The following is an 18611-nucleotide window of genomic DNA, read 5'->3' on the forward strand; positions in this document are numbered from 1 at the left end:
TGCACAACTGTGAGAATGAACGTGTCAAAGAAAAGGTTGGAGGTCTCACCATCGAGGACTGTGTTTATCAGATTTTGAACAAGAAAAATCAACAACATAAGTATGGATGTGAATAAGCATTAGACAGTAGCTACTCGTATACATAAAATACACACACAGTCTACCTATTCAGATTCAAAGAAATCACTAATCTGGCAGGAAAATAATAATATGGTTGCATCCAAATTCCAAACTCCATACAATATCTACACCCCCCCTGAAAAGAGTATCAGCAAAAATTCTAATTCTGTGACGGAACGAGTTCTGGAGATGTGAGAGCCAAACAGAATATGGTCCATATAGTGCCTTCTGAGAGTCTGGAGAACAAGTGTCTCGGACACCAGTAACTTTTCTTGATGATAGAAAAGCCTATCTAGAGATACCCAAAACCATGTGAGTCAGGCTATCGACTCACATGTAATGCAGCAAACCTACCATTCTTTGTTTAGTAGTGGACACGAGCAAAAGAATAGCAGGAATCAGCTACATCTAGCATTGCTGCCCTAAAGTTCTATTCACTAAACCATATTTTCATTGTTCGGTAGACAACTAATAGGTTGGTCCACATTGTTCCCAATTTACGTCCGATATGATAAGAGGATAAAAGGTAACTACCCATCGTATTCTCCTTGAGCAAACTTGCTCTCAGGGTAAAAAGTTGCGACAACTTGATTTCCTCCAAATTTTCTACCATTTAATGCCTGCCTAGCCTTATTAGAGCCATCAACATCAGCATACTCCAAAAATACCTACAAGAAACAATGAAGTCGAATGTCAACAGTCTATATATATTGCAGGGCTATGTAGAAATCAAAATACCAGCAAAAGGCGATGAGTACTAAAACGGACTAGCGGGACTAGAGACTATGCAACAATGATGAGAACAAGCTTTCATGCCCTTCAAAGTCTATTTTCATGTATACACAAATAACTTTAACCCAATGCAATCTCTACTAACCTTTCCAACTCCAGGGGCTGCCTCTCCGTTGGGTCCAGGTCGAGGAATTACAACATTCACCAGATTACCTGCAAACCCAAATATAATAAGTTCCCAGGAAGAAAAAGAAGAATCTAACAGATCAAACTCGGCCCCAACCCCATTGCATTCAGCAGAAATGGTAGGCAATATAAATACCATATGACATAAAAGCATGCACTGTAAGTTATAAAACCTACCATATTTTCCACCTTCTCCCCTCATATCTTCCATTATGTCTTCATACTCCTCATCATCTTTCAGCTCATCTGCACTGACAACCTGGGTTAAACATACCACCTTGGTAGAAAGGGATCCCACCTGGTATACAAGCTTCTGCATCCAAAAAATTAATGAAAGGTGAAGATGTTATTTCCCAAGCTCAAAGTTTTTCTAGCATTAGAGAAAAGAAGACATCAGAAACATGCCGATTAATAAAATAACTTCAAGAAGAACTTATATTGCTAATGGCAACTATAATGACTGTATACATTGTTGAATAAAGTAATTTAGAAAGATGATTAGTCAATGAGAAATCATGAAGCCTACCTAAAAATAGTTGAGAGGTTTGATGGCTGAACAAGGAGCATCTAAGGATACATATTTTGATAATCATCAGAACATGCAACTTCCTGCCACTTAAACCACTTCAAACCACGGTTCCAAAACTCAGAAACAACACTAAAGTTAGTTGAGCTAGTTGATTGGAGAACTTTAATCATTAGTTTTTCATAAACTGAAATATGTATGGAATACTACAATACCTAGGCTCAAATAACTTGATGAATCAGAGCTTGTTTTACAAAGATTTTAGAATCACTCATTTGAAAAACAATAAACACAATTTCGATCAGAGCATAATCCAAATCAAAAATAGGTATTATAATAATAGCATCTCTCACGTCCTTGTGGTCTACCATATGATGTCCATTGCACAATTCCATGATAAGATGCCAAGTGAACCATATGCTTAAGCCTACCCATAGCGGGTCCACCTTAAAAATGTCCACAAATCCATGAGAAGACGCTAAGTAAGCCAAGGGCTGAAGCCTACCAATAGTCTTCATATTTTTCCTCCCAATCAACTTTGCCACCCCCCTTTTGTTCCATCAGTTTCTAGTGAGCAGGTTCGAAGTTTCATCTCCCTGCCATTGATACAGCGTCAACTTCTCTGCCTATAGCAACCGTCCAAGCTCTACCCAATATTCATGACCATGCCCTCAAAATCACTAACTCTGACCAAGTACATGCAAAGTTGACTATCCTAAAACAATAACTCAATAGAGATGATATGGGCCAAGTGAACAAATGATTTGACTCAAACTCAACCAACTCCAGTATTATGGTCGAGTTTGACACACATGCTTCAAAGACGAGTATGCATCTTGTTGTAATCTGTATGTTATGAAGCACCTCAAGGACAACTCAGGCTAAATCAGCCAAACAAATGACATGGGCCGAGTGAACAAATGATTTGACTCAAACTCAACCAACTCCAGTATTATGGTCGAGTTTGACACACATGCTTCAAAGACGAGTATGCATCTTGTTGTAATCTGTATGTTATGAAGCACCTCAAGGACAACTCAGGCTAAATCAGCCAAACAAATGACATGGGCCGAGTGAACAAATGATTTGACTCAAACTCAACCAACTCCAGTATTATGGTCGAGTTTGACACATGCTTCAAAGACAAGCATGCATCTTGTTGCAATCCTTATGTTATGAAAAACCTCAAGGACAACTCAGGCTAAATCAGCCAAACGTAGACCTACTCCATGCTTAAAACATCTTGGTAGAATTTTTGAAGGTTCAGTTTGAGCTATTTCAACCACTATGTTATCCAAGCAATACTACTTCGGGGTGGAAATGTAAGCCCATGGTATAAGAATTTAAGGTACTTCATTTTTTTCCACTTTTTGCAAGGCATAGAAATGGGCACCAAGTTATCCAAACAGCAAAAAAACAACACACAAATGACAAATAATTTCTGTTGTATCAGCATGAATGTTGCATGTGATCTAATAATAGAACAAATATTTTGGTAAATGGTAAATGCTGTCACCCATGAGATACTGGCACAACTTCTCACCCTTTCTAGATTTCTTATAATCTTCAATTAGTTAAGTTGCTTTTAAAAGCATCAATCTAAAAGAAAGAACCTATTAGACAACAGTAAGTTCCAAAAATAACATGAGTAGTAAAATTTTGAATGGTAAAAATCAAAAGACAGAGCTCATTGTTTTCTGTAGGAAATTGGCTATTAAATTTAAGATTAATCAACTTCAAATTAAAAAAACAAAATTTGGGTCCATATGTATTTCGTTTAATTTGCTTTTTACCTGCAATGCTACCTGTTGCTGTGCCTGCAAAAGCACACTTTCTTGCTCAGGTCTCGGCTGGGTTGCACCCTGGTTTGCACGTCTGACAGTAAGGGTTTTATCACCCATCTTGATTCCATTGAGAGCTGCACATGCAATGTCCGTGACAGAGAGATCTTGGTAGACACAGAATGCATAACCTTTGGAGTTTCCAGTTTCCCTGTCCTTGACAAGATCAAAACCTCGAAGGGGTCCAAAGGACTCAAGCAACTCCCTGACTTGTGCTTCAGTAAAATAGTATGGCAGACCACCAACAAAGATGCGATCAGGACCCTCAAGTCCACCAGCAGAACCTGGTGTCAGACCAACTGCAGAAAGATTAAGATTGGGGTTTGGCTGGCTTGGGCCAAGTGCAGCAGCAAGAGAAGGATTGTAATCACTTGGCCTTCTGACTTTCACTGGTGCTCCCTAAAGAAAAAACACAGCAACAAATCTCCAGCTTAGAAACATTCTAGCAATTTGTGCTCATTAAGAATATATCAACAGTATAAATTTAATCCAATCTGAAAACTTCCAACCTCAAATATGATTCCATCCAAGGCCATTGCATTGCTTGCTTCTTCAACAGACCTCATTTCCACAAATGCAAATTTTTTTTCATGGTTTATATATACATTAACAACCGCATCACCTTCAATTGCAACAAAGAACAAAAAACAAAAGCAAAATAAAAGGAGTCAATAAACTTTTAAAAGAAAAACTAAAATTTCTTAAGTTATCAACTGCTTCTTAAGGACCAACCTGGACCGGCTGTATTTCCTCCAATAACAGACATGACCTGGCTAAAGAAAGTTGCAACAGACTGCAGACATTTGTTAATGATACAAGGGAATCATCAGAATCAAAACATGAAATGACTTTCATTAATGCTTTATCAAACTTAATATTTGATATTATGTTCATACTAGAAAGAATCATGATGCAAAAAAAAATCACGATTATTAAGCAAAAGCTTCATAAGAGTATGGCTTCAACATAATGAGGAATACAGAAGACTTCAAACACATCATATACAAAAATCACTAGGCAAAAAGCATATAATATCACATTAAAAACAGACAAATCCCAATAACACATGAGAATTGAAAACTCAAGAGCAAATTAGGGTCACTAAAGTCAATTGCCTAAATTCTCCAAGGACAGACAAGCCACCACCAGAACAATCACATTTTTTTCCTTTGGAAGAGAGTGCAAACAAAGAAGGAAAAAGAAAAGAAAAGAAAAGACTGCAACAATAGTGGCTTTGGGTCCAACAAGTTTGCATGTTCATGATGAATTATCATGAAAAAGTTTTTCTTCACCAGACCTCTGAATTGAATTCCCATGGCCTTTGGCTTACCAAAAGCCTTCCAACCTTTTTTTTCCTTTACTCTCACAAAGCAGAGGAAAAAACAAATTCGTCCTTGCATACATATTCATGACCAGCTAGCACCTACAGTTTAGATTCCCTATAAAGGTTCATTTTGTGCAGATGCATAGGATGTAACAACTGTGTCACAGATGCCCAGTATTTCTAAGATTCCATTTTGGAATAATTGTAAAAATAATTTGGTTAACTTTTTAATGAGTTAAAATTAAATACCATGGCATATAGAATGATGTCCTTGACCAGAAAAAAGATCAATTGATGAGCTATAGAACAAAAAGTGGACCAGAAATACTTATAATATTGTAGGTGATGATGTTTCCCTGAGTTCATGTTTCTGAAAACAATGACTATTACATAAAGGAATAACAATCTCAAAGAAACATATTGAGAACACAGTTTTAAGATGTGCATATTAAAAAAAATGGTGATAATAATAATTAAAGCAAATGAGCAAGTAGACCTGCTCATTAGCAGTAGGGGGAAGACCACCAACATACACCCGTCGAGCATGCCGAGTAGCCTACAGTACCAATGCTTACATTAAATATGTCGGAAAACTTCATCTGAGAATAAAAATTTGCTAATTATCACACCTGCTGAGTCATTGCTTGCACTGGCATCATAGGTATTGTTTGAAACTGGCAAAAGAAAACACAACAATCAATAAAAAAACATAAATTATGGAAAACTCTTGAAAAAATATTGCATCTCAGGAAAAGACAGCAAGATAAGCAAGAACCTGTCCAGTTGCCATAGGGAACATGTTTGGAAACATTCCAGGAATAGCTGGAGTCGTAACTGGCAGCTGACCTGTATAAACAAACTGAGTTGCATAACAGCATTTAACACCAAATGTACTAGAATAAGCAGCAGAGAAATATATGCAGCATCATTGTTTTATGCCCTCGCAGACAGGAGATCTGGTCTGGTTTCTGAAATAGAATCCATCACAAAAGAAAATAAACTCATTTTTCAATTATTAAAACAAAATTAAAGACAACTAAATTAGAAAAAAATTGCCAGTGGAGATGAACAAGAACCATCAAACCAGTGCACTGATTCCTCCTTGTTCATAAAGCTACAGGAGTTGGTTGACGCCCATTGGCAGCACAGTGGGACAAGTGGCCCAATATTGCCTTCTTACAATAACATATATAGACAAAAGAAACAAACAAACACCAAAACAAAAAACAACCAAAATTGTGCTCAGTTTCAGTATGAAATTACAAAGTAAAATAAGCAAAACAAAACAGCACACAGATTATGCTGAATCTACCTATTATATTGAATTTAGCTCCTAATTTACATACAGGGTACTTGCGCATATGCATGAACAAATAATGCTTACCAAGTAGCACCATTTTTCTTGATACCTTCATTCGCTACCAGCTAATTAACTATGGATGAAACAAAAGCCAAGAACTTTTAACTAAAAGAAGAATATACCAGCAGAATTTGCAACAGGTAACAGGGCAGCTGCGGGTGGAGCCATGTCAAAGCCACTGATACGTTTGCTGTTTGTATAAAAATCAAATTCAAATTTGTTATCACTGAAATATTGTTTAAAAAGCAGGATAAGATTAACTTAAGAAGTAAACATTATCATAAAGAATACATACACACAAACATACAACAAGAAGCTGTACCAACTATTCAGGCAGGCTATGTGCATATTTTCCCATGATTGAGAAGTGAGAACTGTGTAAAACAATATTCCTCACCAAATCAAGAGCAATTAAATTTCTTTGTATCATTGGTAGAATTTTTTTTTTAAAATCTTGTTCAACCTCTTCTCACATCATTAATTTTAATTAACTCACCTCGTATAACTGTGGCACTTGTAGATCTTATTTGGACATGTCCATGTCATCCTCAACAACTTCATCTCATGTTATCTTTTATTGGGATTATACCTAATTGTTCACAAATAAAAAAATAAAAAAATAAATTATTCTATCATTTCTAGAAACTTTGAAGATTCATTTCAATATTCTCATCTCATCTACACATTGTTTCTTAACTGTCCAATACTCCGGTACATAAAACATGACTAGCCTTAGTTATCCTCTTTAAATATTATCGTGAAAATGCAAAAAAAATAAAATAAAATAAAATCATATAACTATGTTGGTTGATTTATGAATCTCATCAAAAACTGAAATAGTATAAACTCTCCCTACCACCTTCAAGATAAAACAATATTAACACTGATAGTACGAGATTTCATGGACCACCCATCTTCTCTCAGTTACATGATGGTGAATACAGATTGAAATCCCCTAACTCAGCTCAAAACATGCCTAACTTAAACTTTAGGTATCCAATGCCAGTTCTCAATAAGCTCATATAATGCCATGAGATTAAAACATCTCTAGCCAATTAGGAACTTATAATTTATCACACAACCCATTAATTTGTAACATACGGAAATACAAAGCTAATTGTTAGACCATTGGGATCAAATGGGAAGAGAGGGAAGGCAAACACAATCTCCATCAACCACTACAAGAGCTGTCCATTGCACATGTCAGATTAGGTCCAAGCCACGCTCTCATCTCCTATCAAGATAACTTGCAGACAAACAGCCCAGCACCAACCAGAATATAGTACTACTTATCTGAACCACAACTTTATAGCTGTGGACCCAATATTGAAGCCCAGCTGAAGAAAAGTATGAGGTAATTCTCACAAGCCATTGTTCTTATTTTTATTCAGAATATTAATGCATGATATGCTAAAGATTTAAGTCTACAACTATCAAGTTGACAACTTCATCTAGCTATTGCAGTAATACTACATCTGGAAAAAGGAATTTGAGCTATCAGAACTTCTTGAGCCATGTGAAATGAAGATTTACATGTTGTTAATCACACAAATAAATAGCAATTGCATTCTACTGGACAATGTCCCACACATCTCCTTTGACTCATGTTCCAATAACCTACCAACCACCTGAACCATAAACCTATTCTAGTTTCTTTAGTATTGTCTCGAAAAAAAATATAAGAAAAATATCTAAAAGATCAATTAATTCACGATCTTTGGAAAACAAAACTACTCTAGGCTAGCCTTTGCAAACCTAAAGACTGTAGCTTCATAAAGCATACTCTGTGAAACTCAATTTTTCTAAATAACATAATGGTTACTGCATAATGCAACTGCACCGTGTGTTGGTTCTTATTAGAATGTTTAATTTAACATATAATTAAATATAATAAAAATTAAGATTAATAAAACATAGGTATTTTTTTCTTCTTTTTTTTGTAAAGAGCAAGTGGTAAAGGCAGGATTCGAGCCTAAAACCTTGCGATATTTTGTCAAAACTTTTACCAGCTAACCTAGCTGGCACCTTCAACATAGGTAAAAGTTATGCCAAGGCAAATACCAAGATTTAATGAATGACAATTAAAAACTAAGTGATAAGTATAAGACATTGGAAAGGATCAAAGTGACTAATCATGTATTAAAAATATAGCGATACTACAATAATAGTGATGAGGAAACATAAGAAATGATTTTGCAGTTCATGTATGCATAGGTACAAGGGTCTCCATATTCAACATATTCAAATATGCCAAATAGGTCTTATGCAAGATGATCATGCAATAGCATCAACACAAGGATGCATAGATTGCTCCAAAGTAAAACGATCTTGAAAAAATTACATAAAAAATGCATAGATAAGTCTATAGAAAAACGATCTTGATAAAAAGTATTAGAAATATCATCTTAGATAACAACTACTAGTCAAAATTTGGAAAATCATAGCCAGGCTAAACTAGCCATTGACCCTGAACTTATCTATACAGCACTATAGAGCTTTACTATGAGTGAATTGTCAACATAGTCTTTGTCTTTTGAGCTAAACATTAAGATATTACCTTCTTGAAACATATCACAAGAAAGTTATGCCTGCATATGAACTAAGATTATAAAACTCAAAATGATATACACCTTCTGAAGCAAATCATAGTTATAGCAACCTACATAGTAGCAAAATTTTGAAAATTTCCATGTACAAGTGGAATTTGTTCAATCAAAAAAAATATTTGTGGTGCAACAAAACACAACCAGGAAAAATTATAATAACCATGCAGGGAAAGCAGAAAAAAAAAGTCCTATCATGTACATCAACAAGGACAGAGAATAAAGAAACATAAGCCAAAGTGTCAGCATCATCAATGATGTATAAGTTACCTGTTAGATCTAGAACGTGAACGAGATCTTGACCTATGATCAGATCTACCCTTGGACCGAGAACGAGAACGATGTCGATGACGCCCATCCCTATCCCGATCCCGATGGCTGAAATAAACATCAATGATAGTATAAGAAATATCTAAGCAATACGTTATTATGTATTCTTCTGCTAAGCCATTATCAAGAGAAATATACAAAAAGATAATATCTCTGTGGATGATTTCTTGGACAATGCATCTTCATAGAAGAGTCCTAAAAAGATTGAAATTATATCTGAAAATATAGAAATATTGAATTCCAAATCTGCATCTACTTGATGAACTGATAGCAATGACCCAATTTGGTAGAGGAAGAGATTCCACATAAAATAGGCAACAAAACTGAAGTGGGCTAGATCACAATCCAACAAGGATTTATAGCAGTAACCACTAATGATTTTAATCTAAGAACTAGAAGCAGACTCGCTGAAGCTGCATCATGGTAGTTCCTTAATCGAGTCCTTCAATGACTTTCTAAAGAAGTCATAGTAGAAAACGATTCTAGTAAGACAGAGGTCAACCAAAGCCAAAACATCTTGCATTCTGAAATTTACTGAATGAGAGTATAAAGAATAACAGTCTTTCCAATACAACAAGAAAAAGTCCTTTTAAACATACTCATAATATGTTTATGATGTAACTAGTCAATGCTTTTTGACTGAATTATATTGATGTATTAGCAAGCCATGCCGAAAATTGACAAACTTATGACACAAAACCAACATGAACTAATAGAATAGAGAGTCATCCACAACTGCAAAAAGATAGAATAGGACGAGAATTCTGCATGTGAACGTGCAATCTGGATCACAGAATGCCTAAGCCAATAACTTTATCATACATGCATAGACATACAAACCCTTGATGTCAAACCTTGAGAAGATAACTTCATGTGAGACAGTGCAGAACTAGATAATTCTACGCCAAGACAGATGCTCGTGGTCGATGAACTTCAATAAAATGCAGAAGAAACAGAAAAAGGTAAATCTCAAGGCATAAACTTCTATACCTATCACGATCTCGGCTACGGTGCTGATCATGATCCTCGGGTCTATCTCGTCCATGTTCCCTCCTTTCACTTCTGTCTTTGTGATCTCTGTGATGGCGACCATGATCCTTGTCCCTTTCCCGTTCTCTATCCTTGCCCCGCTCCTTATCCTTCTCCCTCTCTCTGTTCCTGTCCCTCTCCCTGTTCCTGTCCCTGCCCCTATCTCTGTTCTTTGAGGACCCTCTCTCGTGTTCATGAGAATCATACTGTCATAAAGAACAAGATATTAAAGCTTCGAGTCACAAGATACGTTCTAAAAAAAACATATGAACATATACAACCGATACCAACAAGTCAAGCATCCAATCCAATGCAATTATTTCCGAAGCAAACAAAGCAAATGAATAAACCCAGACAGATCTAACAAGATCTACATATAATACAAAACACCCACACGAGCCTAACTAAGCTGACTGGAAGAATCTAAGGATAAACAAATTGTTTACTGTATATCCTCCCTTGTCAACGGAGATGGAAGCATAGCATGTGAAACCCTAGAATTTCAATTTGATCTCCTCAAGCTCAAAGCTCAAAAATAGAGATGACTCCATATGTTTTAAGCAAGGCCACTGCATAAAATCACACCCAATACTGAATTCGGTAGAACACCCGTCTCTTGTGATCACGATCTTAATGTTCGGGGACCAAGCACGATGTCGGAAGTAAAGAACGTGCGGGCGAGCGAAAGCAACCTGAGATCTGGGATCACCGAGGACGTCGAAGCCGCTGGTCCTCGGCAGAGGGGAAGCCCCGCCGCCGCCGCCGCCACCGCCGTACTCGTTGTACCCATCGCCGTTGTCCTCGTATCTCCCGCCGTAATCCGCCATATTCGAGAGCTCCCCTCGATCTACTTCTGTCCCGAAGGCGTTCGGTCTGTCCTCTCAGCCTCCAATCGCTCGATGGAGGAGGTCGCCTTCTAGGGTTTTGCAAGTGCGGAGGCCGTGGGACTGATTGGCTAACGTTTAAGACGCGGCGAAGGGGCCCTGAACCGGGGTTGGATTTGATCAGTTTTTCGAACCGGGCCGGACCGGCCGGTTGACCCGTCGGAAAAAGAAAATTACGATCGAAGCCGCTTCAGTCAATCAGGTCCGCTATTAATTATTATATATTTTGAATCACTGTATTCCTTTACAATAAATTAGAAAATTTCCATAATTTTTGGTCTTTTATATTTCATATATTTTTAATAAAAATAACGTATTTTTATAATATAATTGTTTTTATGAATTTTAAATATAAATGAACGACTAGTTGACCCACCAATCGAACTAGTACCAGTGATATAAGTACTTATATAATTTTTTATAAATTTTCGATCGTACTTATATGACTTTAAATTTTAAATAATTAATTATAATCTGTTAAAGTTTTTACTAATATTTTGATGGATGTTTGAAAATTGATTGTGATTTTATCATCAATAAAGTACTGAAAAGATTTGTTTTGCAAGTCTCGCAAGATAATGGTATATATATAAGTTCGAAAGTTTATCCAATCATTTAATCGAAGAAACTTTCATTTTTTTTTATTTTTTAGGGTAAAAAATCCTAATTACGTGAACATCCAAATGCTATATAATCTATCTATAAGCTTATAAACATACATACATATTTACATACATACACATACACATGCATACATATATATGTATATATACATATATACATATATATGTATATATACATATATACATATATACATATATACATATATATATATACATGTATATACATGTATATATATATACATGTATATATATACATGTATATATATATGTATATATACATGTATATGTATATGTATATATACATATATACATATATATATGTATATATGTATATATATATACCTCATGCAAAATTTTGGATGGAGTGTAATAGAAGATGAAGGATAATTTTGTTCCAAAATAAATAAAACTAAATTAGCTTAATATATAATCTAATATAAATTAAGGTCTGTTATCTGAAATGGTGAGGATCTCAGAACAAATATACCTATTTCAGAGAGGATACAATGAAATATGAGCTTTCATACATGCAAAATACTCATGTAAAATGGACATAGAAAAAGTACACCTGTTAGGCTTGTATACGAACTTCTAAGCTTGTATTCATGGACATAGTAGATAAGGGAATGCACTGGAAATAGATAACAGAATCATCCCCGAACAATATTTTATTGTGAAAGAGATCAGGACACAGGAAGCTAATCTGCAATGATCAATAATGTTACAAAGCACAGCATCAAAGAAAAGTGAGGCACTGATTCCACTTCCAGGGAACTGATAAATACAAAGGGCATAATGATAGGGCAAGGAACAGCTTGTAGAAAGCTAATCATTCATCACTCATAAGGGAAGTTGTTTAACCCCCGAGAGAATGATCTTCGCTTCACCTGCAAAACGGAAGAGCAATGCATTTACGATCAGTCAACAAATAAACGTTAAGTTTATAGCAAGGCCTAAACGTTAAGTTTGAAATGCATCATGGAGCTAGGAATGACTATGGATGGCCAAAACAATAGAACACGCATGGCAGATAATGTAGTAAATCTGAATGGTGAGTTCATGTTTACTAGTAACTTCTAGCAATAAATTGAGCGTTACAATTTACAAGCTCCTTTTGTACTCACTACAAAAGAATGTAACAAATACACAATAAATACTGTTCCTGTGATAAGCATGTCAGAGAAAATTTATAAAAACAGGAACATGTCAAATGGTATATAGATCATATATATCCTCAGATTGGCTTTTCACCATCTGTAAAGATAACTGGATGTTTTAGAAGCATACCTGCAATATTGTGTAAAAGGAATTCAGCTGGAACGTTCGTTTCACTCTCAACTGCTGCTTTTGCAACAGCAATGCCCACTGCAACACTTCGCATCATGTCGAAACCAGAGGAAATGGATGCAAGGATTCCAGCAACCAAGCAGTCACCTGCTCCTGTTAAGCTCACCACTGATGCATGAAGTGCAGGAAAATGAAACGCATAAGACTTGAAACCAAGCTGTCCAGATATTGTGGTGCAATTTTGCTTCAGGGAGCAGCTTTCATCCACAAATTCATGTGACATCCTCCCAAGACCGTCCAATTTGTTGCTCTTCAAATCATGACTTTTAAACCTTGGCCATTCTCTAATACATAAGAAAACACCCTCTGGGCCAAGAGTCACAATAAGCAGTTTAATACCTTTGTCGAGCAAAAAACATATTGCTGGTTTCAGCATTTGAAACAGAGATTCAACAGACTGTCGTTGTCCTTTAGTTGATTCGCAGTGAAATTTGAACTGTTTCCTGGATGATAGAGCATTTGCCATTGCAATAAGCTCTTTTTCATTCGGAGAAGCACAAGTTATCTGCTAAGTCAATAGAAAATTTGTGAAGAAAAGTGAACATGCTAAACTGACTTGGTAAGGTAGCCTAAACGAGTATCATCATGAAAGTATATATAAATTGTCATATTCTATAACTCACATAATTCACAACAGTTGCAATTCTTGTAGACTTTTTCACTGAGACAGGCTCAAACCATACTGGGATACCAGCTGCTGCTGCAACTGTAAAAAGCTAAAAGAAAAAGATTATGAACTTGGGACAGTAGTACTTGGTTGATCCCATCATTTGAGATAGAGAATATATGATTGGTTGATCCCATTATTTAAGATAGAAAATATAATACTTAATTATAGTGCATATCTTTATGAACATAGGAATAGAATTCATCATTTCGGGTACTGGATCCGTCTCGGAGATTTCCCGGGTCGATACATACTGATCTATACCAGTATACCAACACATGGTATGCTAGGGCATCATGACGGGGACTCAAGCGATTTGCATCACAGTCGTCAGTCGTACCAGTCCATACCACTCATATCATACTGATTAGGGCGGTACAACAAACCTTGCCAGGGAATATCTTTACGTGGGTTTGATCCCATTACTTGAAATTGAAATACTTAGTCTAGAATATAATGGTCCAAATTCTTAGATATAGTGAAAGATATAATAAATTTTAGAGACAGAATGGTAGTCTAAGCATAAAAAAAGGAAAAAATACTATTAGAAGTCTTTATCATAAACCTTTTGTGCAAAGCATTTTACAGATACAAGATAGTAGAAGGCAGCCTAGCATTGAAAGCTTCAAACAACTTTTAAGAACAAGTCATAACAAAGTTGTACAAAGAAAAAAAAAACCTATCTCTAGGCTAAACATATGATTCTCTTGAATTTGAATTCCAAATATCACATTCAATCAAATAATCAGGGACCAGATATGGTGCCAAAAGGAAGTCAAAATGAAAACCATAAGCAAAGTCAAAAACATTATTCACAACTCCCTGACAAGATTGTACAAGATTCGAAAATGGAAAAGGGCTTCTTGCCTAATGTTTTTGACATAAATCAAAAAAATAATATGATGGATCAATGCCTACATGTAGGCATACAGAGATTGCAGCAGAAACAAGGTAATGGTTAGGAAAGTTTGATGATGCAAGTGCAGAAGATTACTCCAAATAACTACTTTTTATGACATGAAAATTCAAATTGTGCTTTTATGACAAACAAATAGATACTTATATACTTCAGAGCACAAGAAGGTTAAAGAGAATACTGAAGCAATACCACATACTTTGACAAGCAAATTCAATCGATTTTGGGTGCAAATTTGCATCAAGAATTAACATTGGTGCAGAGCATATATAGCTCTGAAATTGCTTGATGAATTCTGGAGTCAGAAACTTTTCCTGTAAGAAAGCCATTAGGTTTTCAGAAAATTACCTTGCCATAATGCATTATACTTAACAGAGATTACTTAAGAATCTAGATTAACAGCAGTAATCACACAGGGAAAACAATGATCATATTATCTTACAACAGCCTCAACACTTGCAACAGCAGCTGCTAACTCTCCACTGGAATCGAATACAATTGAAACAACAGGAGTTCTGATACTCTTTGACTGCAGGATTCCTATAATGATTAATTGTTAGTAGACAATGAAGTATACGGTAAAGATATAGACTTGTGCAATTAAAGTCGATCCATATCCCATCCAGAGCATAGGGTAAATGGCAACTGATGTTCAATTGAGATTAACATAAAGATACACTGGTGGATAACATAATATATGTTATATTTGCACACATCAAAATTTATCTCTTCACAAATCATGACAAACCAAGAACTCATAATCTCATCATCTTCATTACATGTAAATTTTGGTGCTTCCAACAGAAGTTACCATCTCATAAAGCATTATATTATCAATTATTGTAGACCAAGGAGGCAAGAATAGAACTGAATATACACTACGTACATCAAATTGTGCATATTAACATATTTGTAAGGTGCCTACCACTGCCAGCTATGTTGCTGTAGGTAGGGCTTTGGTCCCCCATTATGGTGTCTCTATGCGTTCCTTCAATTTACTCATTTGTGGGTTCTTGCATCAGAAACTTCTGCTCGTGTAGACATCCCAAACAGTCATGCAAGACTATGCAAGTTAAACAACCAAGCCCATTCATGTATCATGACTATTATAGAATCTTCAAATTTCAAATAAATGTAACTTCATATTGCATGGTTGTGTGTCAGTTGAGGTTAATTATAAGTAAGCATGTAAATTTGACTCCAGATTCCTTCTTTTGCTGGTGGAAAGTGGATAGAAAAATGGTAGTTTCATTTCAGTGTGACCTCAAAATCATCATAGACAGAAAGAAAATGGTAGTTTCATTTGGATCTGCAAATTGATAACACATAATGCTGAAGTAATTACCTTCTGTAGAAAGTCCAGCAGATTTCCAATACCTCAGTAGCATCTCTCCTAAGAAAAAAAAAAGATGTTGTAAATAAATGGTGACTATTGCCAACACAAATCACACATATAACAGGAAAATATATCACCTGCCATGTCAAATCCAACAGCACTGATCATGAAAGGTCTAGTTCCAAGTTTTGACATACATTCAGCAATATTTCTTGCCACTCCTCCACTTACATACTGAACCTGTTGAGGGGACTTATGTAAATTAAGAATAACCACCAAGACCAAGCATCACGTACACTTTACAAACTGTTATGTACCATGGTCCTTGAAGCTGCAAATTCTGGACCAAAAGCCAAAGAATTTTTTTTAAAGCTAAGTTGCCTAGGTTCCTGCTTAAGGTAGGACCAACATCTTGGCACCTAGCCTGAAGCCTTGAAGCCAACAGTTAGGAAGATGCCTATGCTGGCAGATTTGCAGACTGCTGGCTATTTAGTTTAGATCTCACAAAATGTTCCTTTCTTCCCCTCTTTTTGCACCTTTTTTCCTTTTGTTGTTCAATTGTGTAGTGGTTGTTGACTTGCTGTTATGTATATTTTTATCTTACAGAAGGATGATATAAGGAGCACTATAGAAATCTATGTATGTCCCAACCCCAATCCTCCCTCCCTTTTCTCATAGAAACTGCAATACCACACAACACAAGACTAGAATCACAATTATTCTCAAGCTTTTTATCAAATTGTATATCTTGTATTACTAGGGAGGGAGAGAGGGAGAGAGAGAGAGAGAGAGAGAGAGAAGGAAAAAGCGATGAAGAACTCTAGATAGTATTCATTGACAAATTCAAAATGGTCATGCCTCAAAAACTTACTGTGCTTTTATTTATAAACTTTAATACTTTTTATCCTATTCCTAAATAAAGTAGGACTTAATAAGGCTTACTTATTGAGAAACGAAAAGTTAAACCAGAATTCTCATAAAATCCATCTGTTATACGACTCTAATTTCCTTAATACAACTCTAACTACAACAAATAAATGTCATATCATGTATTATACGTATACTGAGACTTATGAACAGCCAATTGCTTCTGAAAACAAGGACAAAAAACCTAGTCCAAGTAGCTATAACTCCCTTTAGTAAAGAGTACTAGTTAAGACTTAGTTACCTTTTGACTTGAACTTTGACTTGGGAATGGTGTCTTTTGAACTGAGAAAGGGATCTTATGATTGCCCAAATCATTAATGTAACTCAAGTTATCATCATAAATACACTTCTTCACTTAAGTGGTCCCTCCTAAATCTTCAAGATGGTCTGACCATGGTGGTTTGAGGTTGGAATAGATAATATACAACCCCAGAATGATCTGACCATGTTAGACAGGATTTGCATCTTAACAAAATCAATAGTCTTCTTCTTTCAGTCCTCTTAGTATATGAAAACATTCAAAATATCTTCATTCTTTCACTTTACAGCTTGCACCAAAATGTTAACTACTCAAGTCCTACAAAATAAATCATGAACATAACTCCATGACCAAGTTGAACACCACTGAACTATTCCTAATTGCATCTCGCTTCAAATCAGCCTTCACTGCAGCAAATGTCAAAGTTTCCTTTGTTTTTAACACATTCAGTTAAATCTTTGTATCAGTTTCACATATCTATAAAAGAACAAAATTATAGTAAAAAAGACAAAGTGATTCTGAAAATGAACAAGATTTGTTAGATTGGAGTGAACAGCAAAGCCACATATGGTACAGTGCAAACCATCTCAAGAAGACTAATAATTGTGAGGTAAGAATGATCAGTAAAATCCGAACATCCTGCAAGTCAAGCATTTCAGCAAAAATCTAGCAAACCTCCAACCTTGTTAATTTCAATCAAAGAGCTTTCTGCGAAAAGAAAATTCTTTTCATCCTAAAATTGGACAATAAGTACGAAATACGAAGTACATCGCAACAAAATCACACTTAAAACAATTTGCACAAGCATCTGATCTAAGAATACACGAAACAATACCTCCCCGGGCTTAGTGGTTCCGGGAACCGGATCAGTGAAAGGCTTGGCGTGGATGTCCAAAATCATCCCACCGATTATAACAGGCGAAGAGCCAACGTCGTTTGATTCCGTCAAACTAACCGGATTCTGAACCAACACGAAGAGAAGCATCCGAGTGCAAGCAAAGAGCAAAGCTCAAAAACAGGACATGTTAGGAAAAGGAGATCAATAACAATATTTCGAAGAAGATTACGTACCAGATGAAGGTCCCGGGAGAGGATTCGGGGAGGGAGGAGATGGCGACCGATCGATTCCAACCGCCTGCGCGCAGCACTCTCCATTACCAGGCTGCGTTTGCGAGCCGCGGTGATCCTTCGAGCGACTCGGAGAGACTACTTAGGACCTCGGAAGGAACGGATTCGGATTCGGATTCGGGTTCCACCCGATAGATTCTACACCTCCCAAATCCCTCTAGTTTTAAATATATATTAAAAGAAAAGAAATTTTCTTGCTATATATATATACATATATATATATATATGTATATATGTATATATATGTATATATGTATATATATAACAAAAATAAATGTGTAGTAATTTTGAGAGGGATAGATTTGTTAGAGTTTATGTCGAATTTTCTTTTTCTATCCCTTCAAATGTGCGACAAATCATTTCTTTATGTGATCTTTTACGAGAATCTTCCTTATTTATTTGTTGTATAGATGTATTCATAAAAAAAAATGTGAATTTTCCTAATATAATTATTGTTAACATTTAATGCAACT

At 35.8% G+C, this 18611-nt stretch overlaps 2 protein-coding genes across 4 annotated transcripts; both read right to left on the reverse strand.

Annotated features, from left to right (window-relative positions):
- Positions 1 to 88: 88 nt before the first annotated feature.
- On the reverse strand, positions 89 to 10994 carry LOC103981152 (splicing factor U2af large subunit B). Of its 3 annotated transcripts, none has more exons than XM_018825151.2 (14): positions 10744 to 10994; positions 10013 to 10257; positions 8963 to 9070; positions 6212 to 6279; positions 5806 to 5901; positions 5505 to 5575; positions 5359 to 5403; positions 5226 to 5285; positions 4138 to 4198; positions 3915 to 4027; positions 3358 to 3804; positions 1216 to 1351; positions 998 to 1065; positions 89 to 788 (listed from the first exon to the last, which is right to left on the reverse strand). In XM_018825151.2, exons 1-14 carry the CDS (start codon positions 10876 to 10878, stop codon positions 651 to 653), a joined length of 1791 nt encoding a protein of 596 aa, XP_018680696.2. In that variant the 5' UTR covers positions 10879 to 10994; the 3' UTR covers positions 89 to 650. The 3 variants fall into 3 exon arrangements, with proteins under 3 accessions (XP_018680696.2, XP_018680695.2, XP_009396046.2); XM_018825150.2 differs by having other exon boundaries at positions 5806 to 5904; XM_009397771.3 differs by lacking the exon at positions 5806 to 5901 and having other exon boundaries at positions 10744 to 10993.
- Positions 10995 to 12196: 1202 nt separating this feature from the next.
- Positions 12197 to 18240, reverse strand: LOC135634618 (pseudouridine kinase-like). The gene is made up of 9 exons (XM_065145047.1): positions 18082 to 18240; positions 17846 to 17971; positions 15962 to 16064; positions 15834 to 15881; positions 14931 to 15028; positions 14688 to 14802; positions 13529 to 13611; positions 12846 to 13410; positions 12197 to 12445 (listed from the first exon to the last, which is right to left on the reverse strand). Exons 1-9 carry the CDS (start codon positions 18163 to 18165, stop codon positions 12399 to 12401), a joined length of 1269 nt encoding a protein of 422 aa, XP_065001119.1. The 5' UTR covers positions 18166 to 18240; the 3' UTR covers positions 12197 to 12398.
- Between the last annotated feature and the right edge of the window lie 371 nt (positions 18241 to 18611).

This window comes from Musa acuminata, chromosome BXJ3-4 (genome assembly GCF_036884655.1).
Source record: "Musa acuminata AAA Group cultivar baxijiao chromosome BXJ3-4, Cavendish_Baxijiao_AAA, whole genome shotgun sequence".
In the NCBI taxonomy this organism is placed as follows: domain Eukaryota; kingdom Viridiplantae; phylum Streptophyta; class Magnoliopsida; order Zingiberales; family Musaceae; genus Musa; species Musa acuminata.

Excerpts from the sequence above, each read along its gene's own strand:
- LOC135634618 (XM_065145047.1), bottom strand. The coding sequence starts at position 18,165 with ATGGAGAGTGCTGCGCGCAGGCGGTTGGAATCGATCGGTCGCCATCTC. Across the intron at positions 17,972-18,081 it reads TCTCCCGGGACCTTCATCTG|AATCCGGTTAGTTTGACGGA; the intron begins GTACGTAATCTT and ends GTGTTGGTTCAG. Across the intron at positions 15,882-15,961 it reads TGTTGGATTTGACATGGCAG|GAGAGATGCTACTGAGGTAT; the intron begins GTGATATATTTT and ends TTTTTTTCTTAG.
- LOC103981152 (XM_018825150.2), bottom strand. The coding sequence starts at position 10,878 with ATGGCGGATTACGGCGGGAGATACGAGGACAACGGCGATGGGTACAAC. Across the intron at positions 10,258-10,743 it reads TCGGTGATCCCAGATCTCAG|TATGATTCTCATGAACACGA; the intron begins GTTGCTTTCGCT and ends TCTTTATGACAG. Across the intron at positions 3,805-3,914 it reads TGGATGGAATCATATTTGAG|GGAGCACCAGTGAAAGTCAG; the intron begins GTTGGAAGTTTT and ends TTTTTTCTTTAG.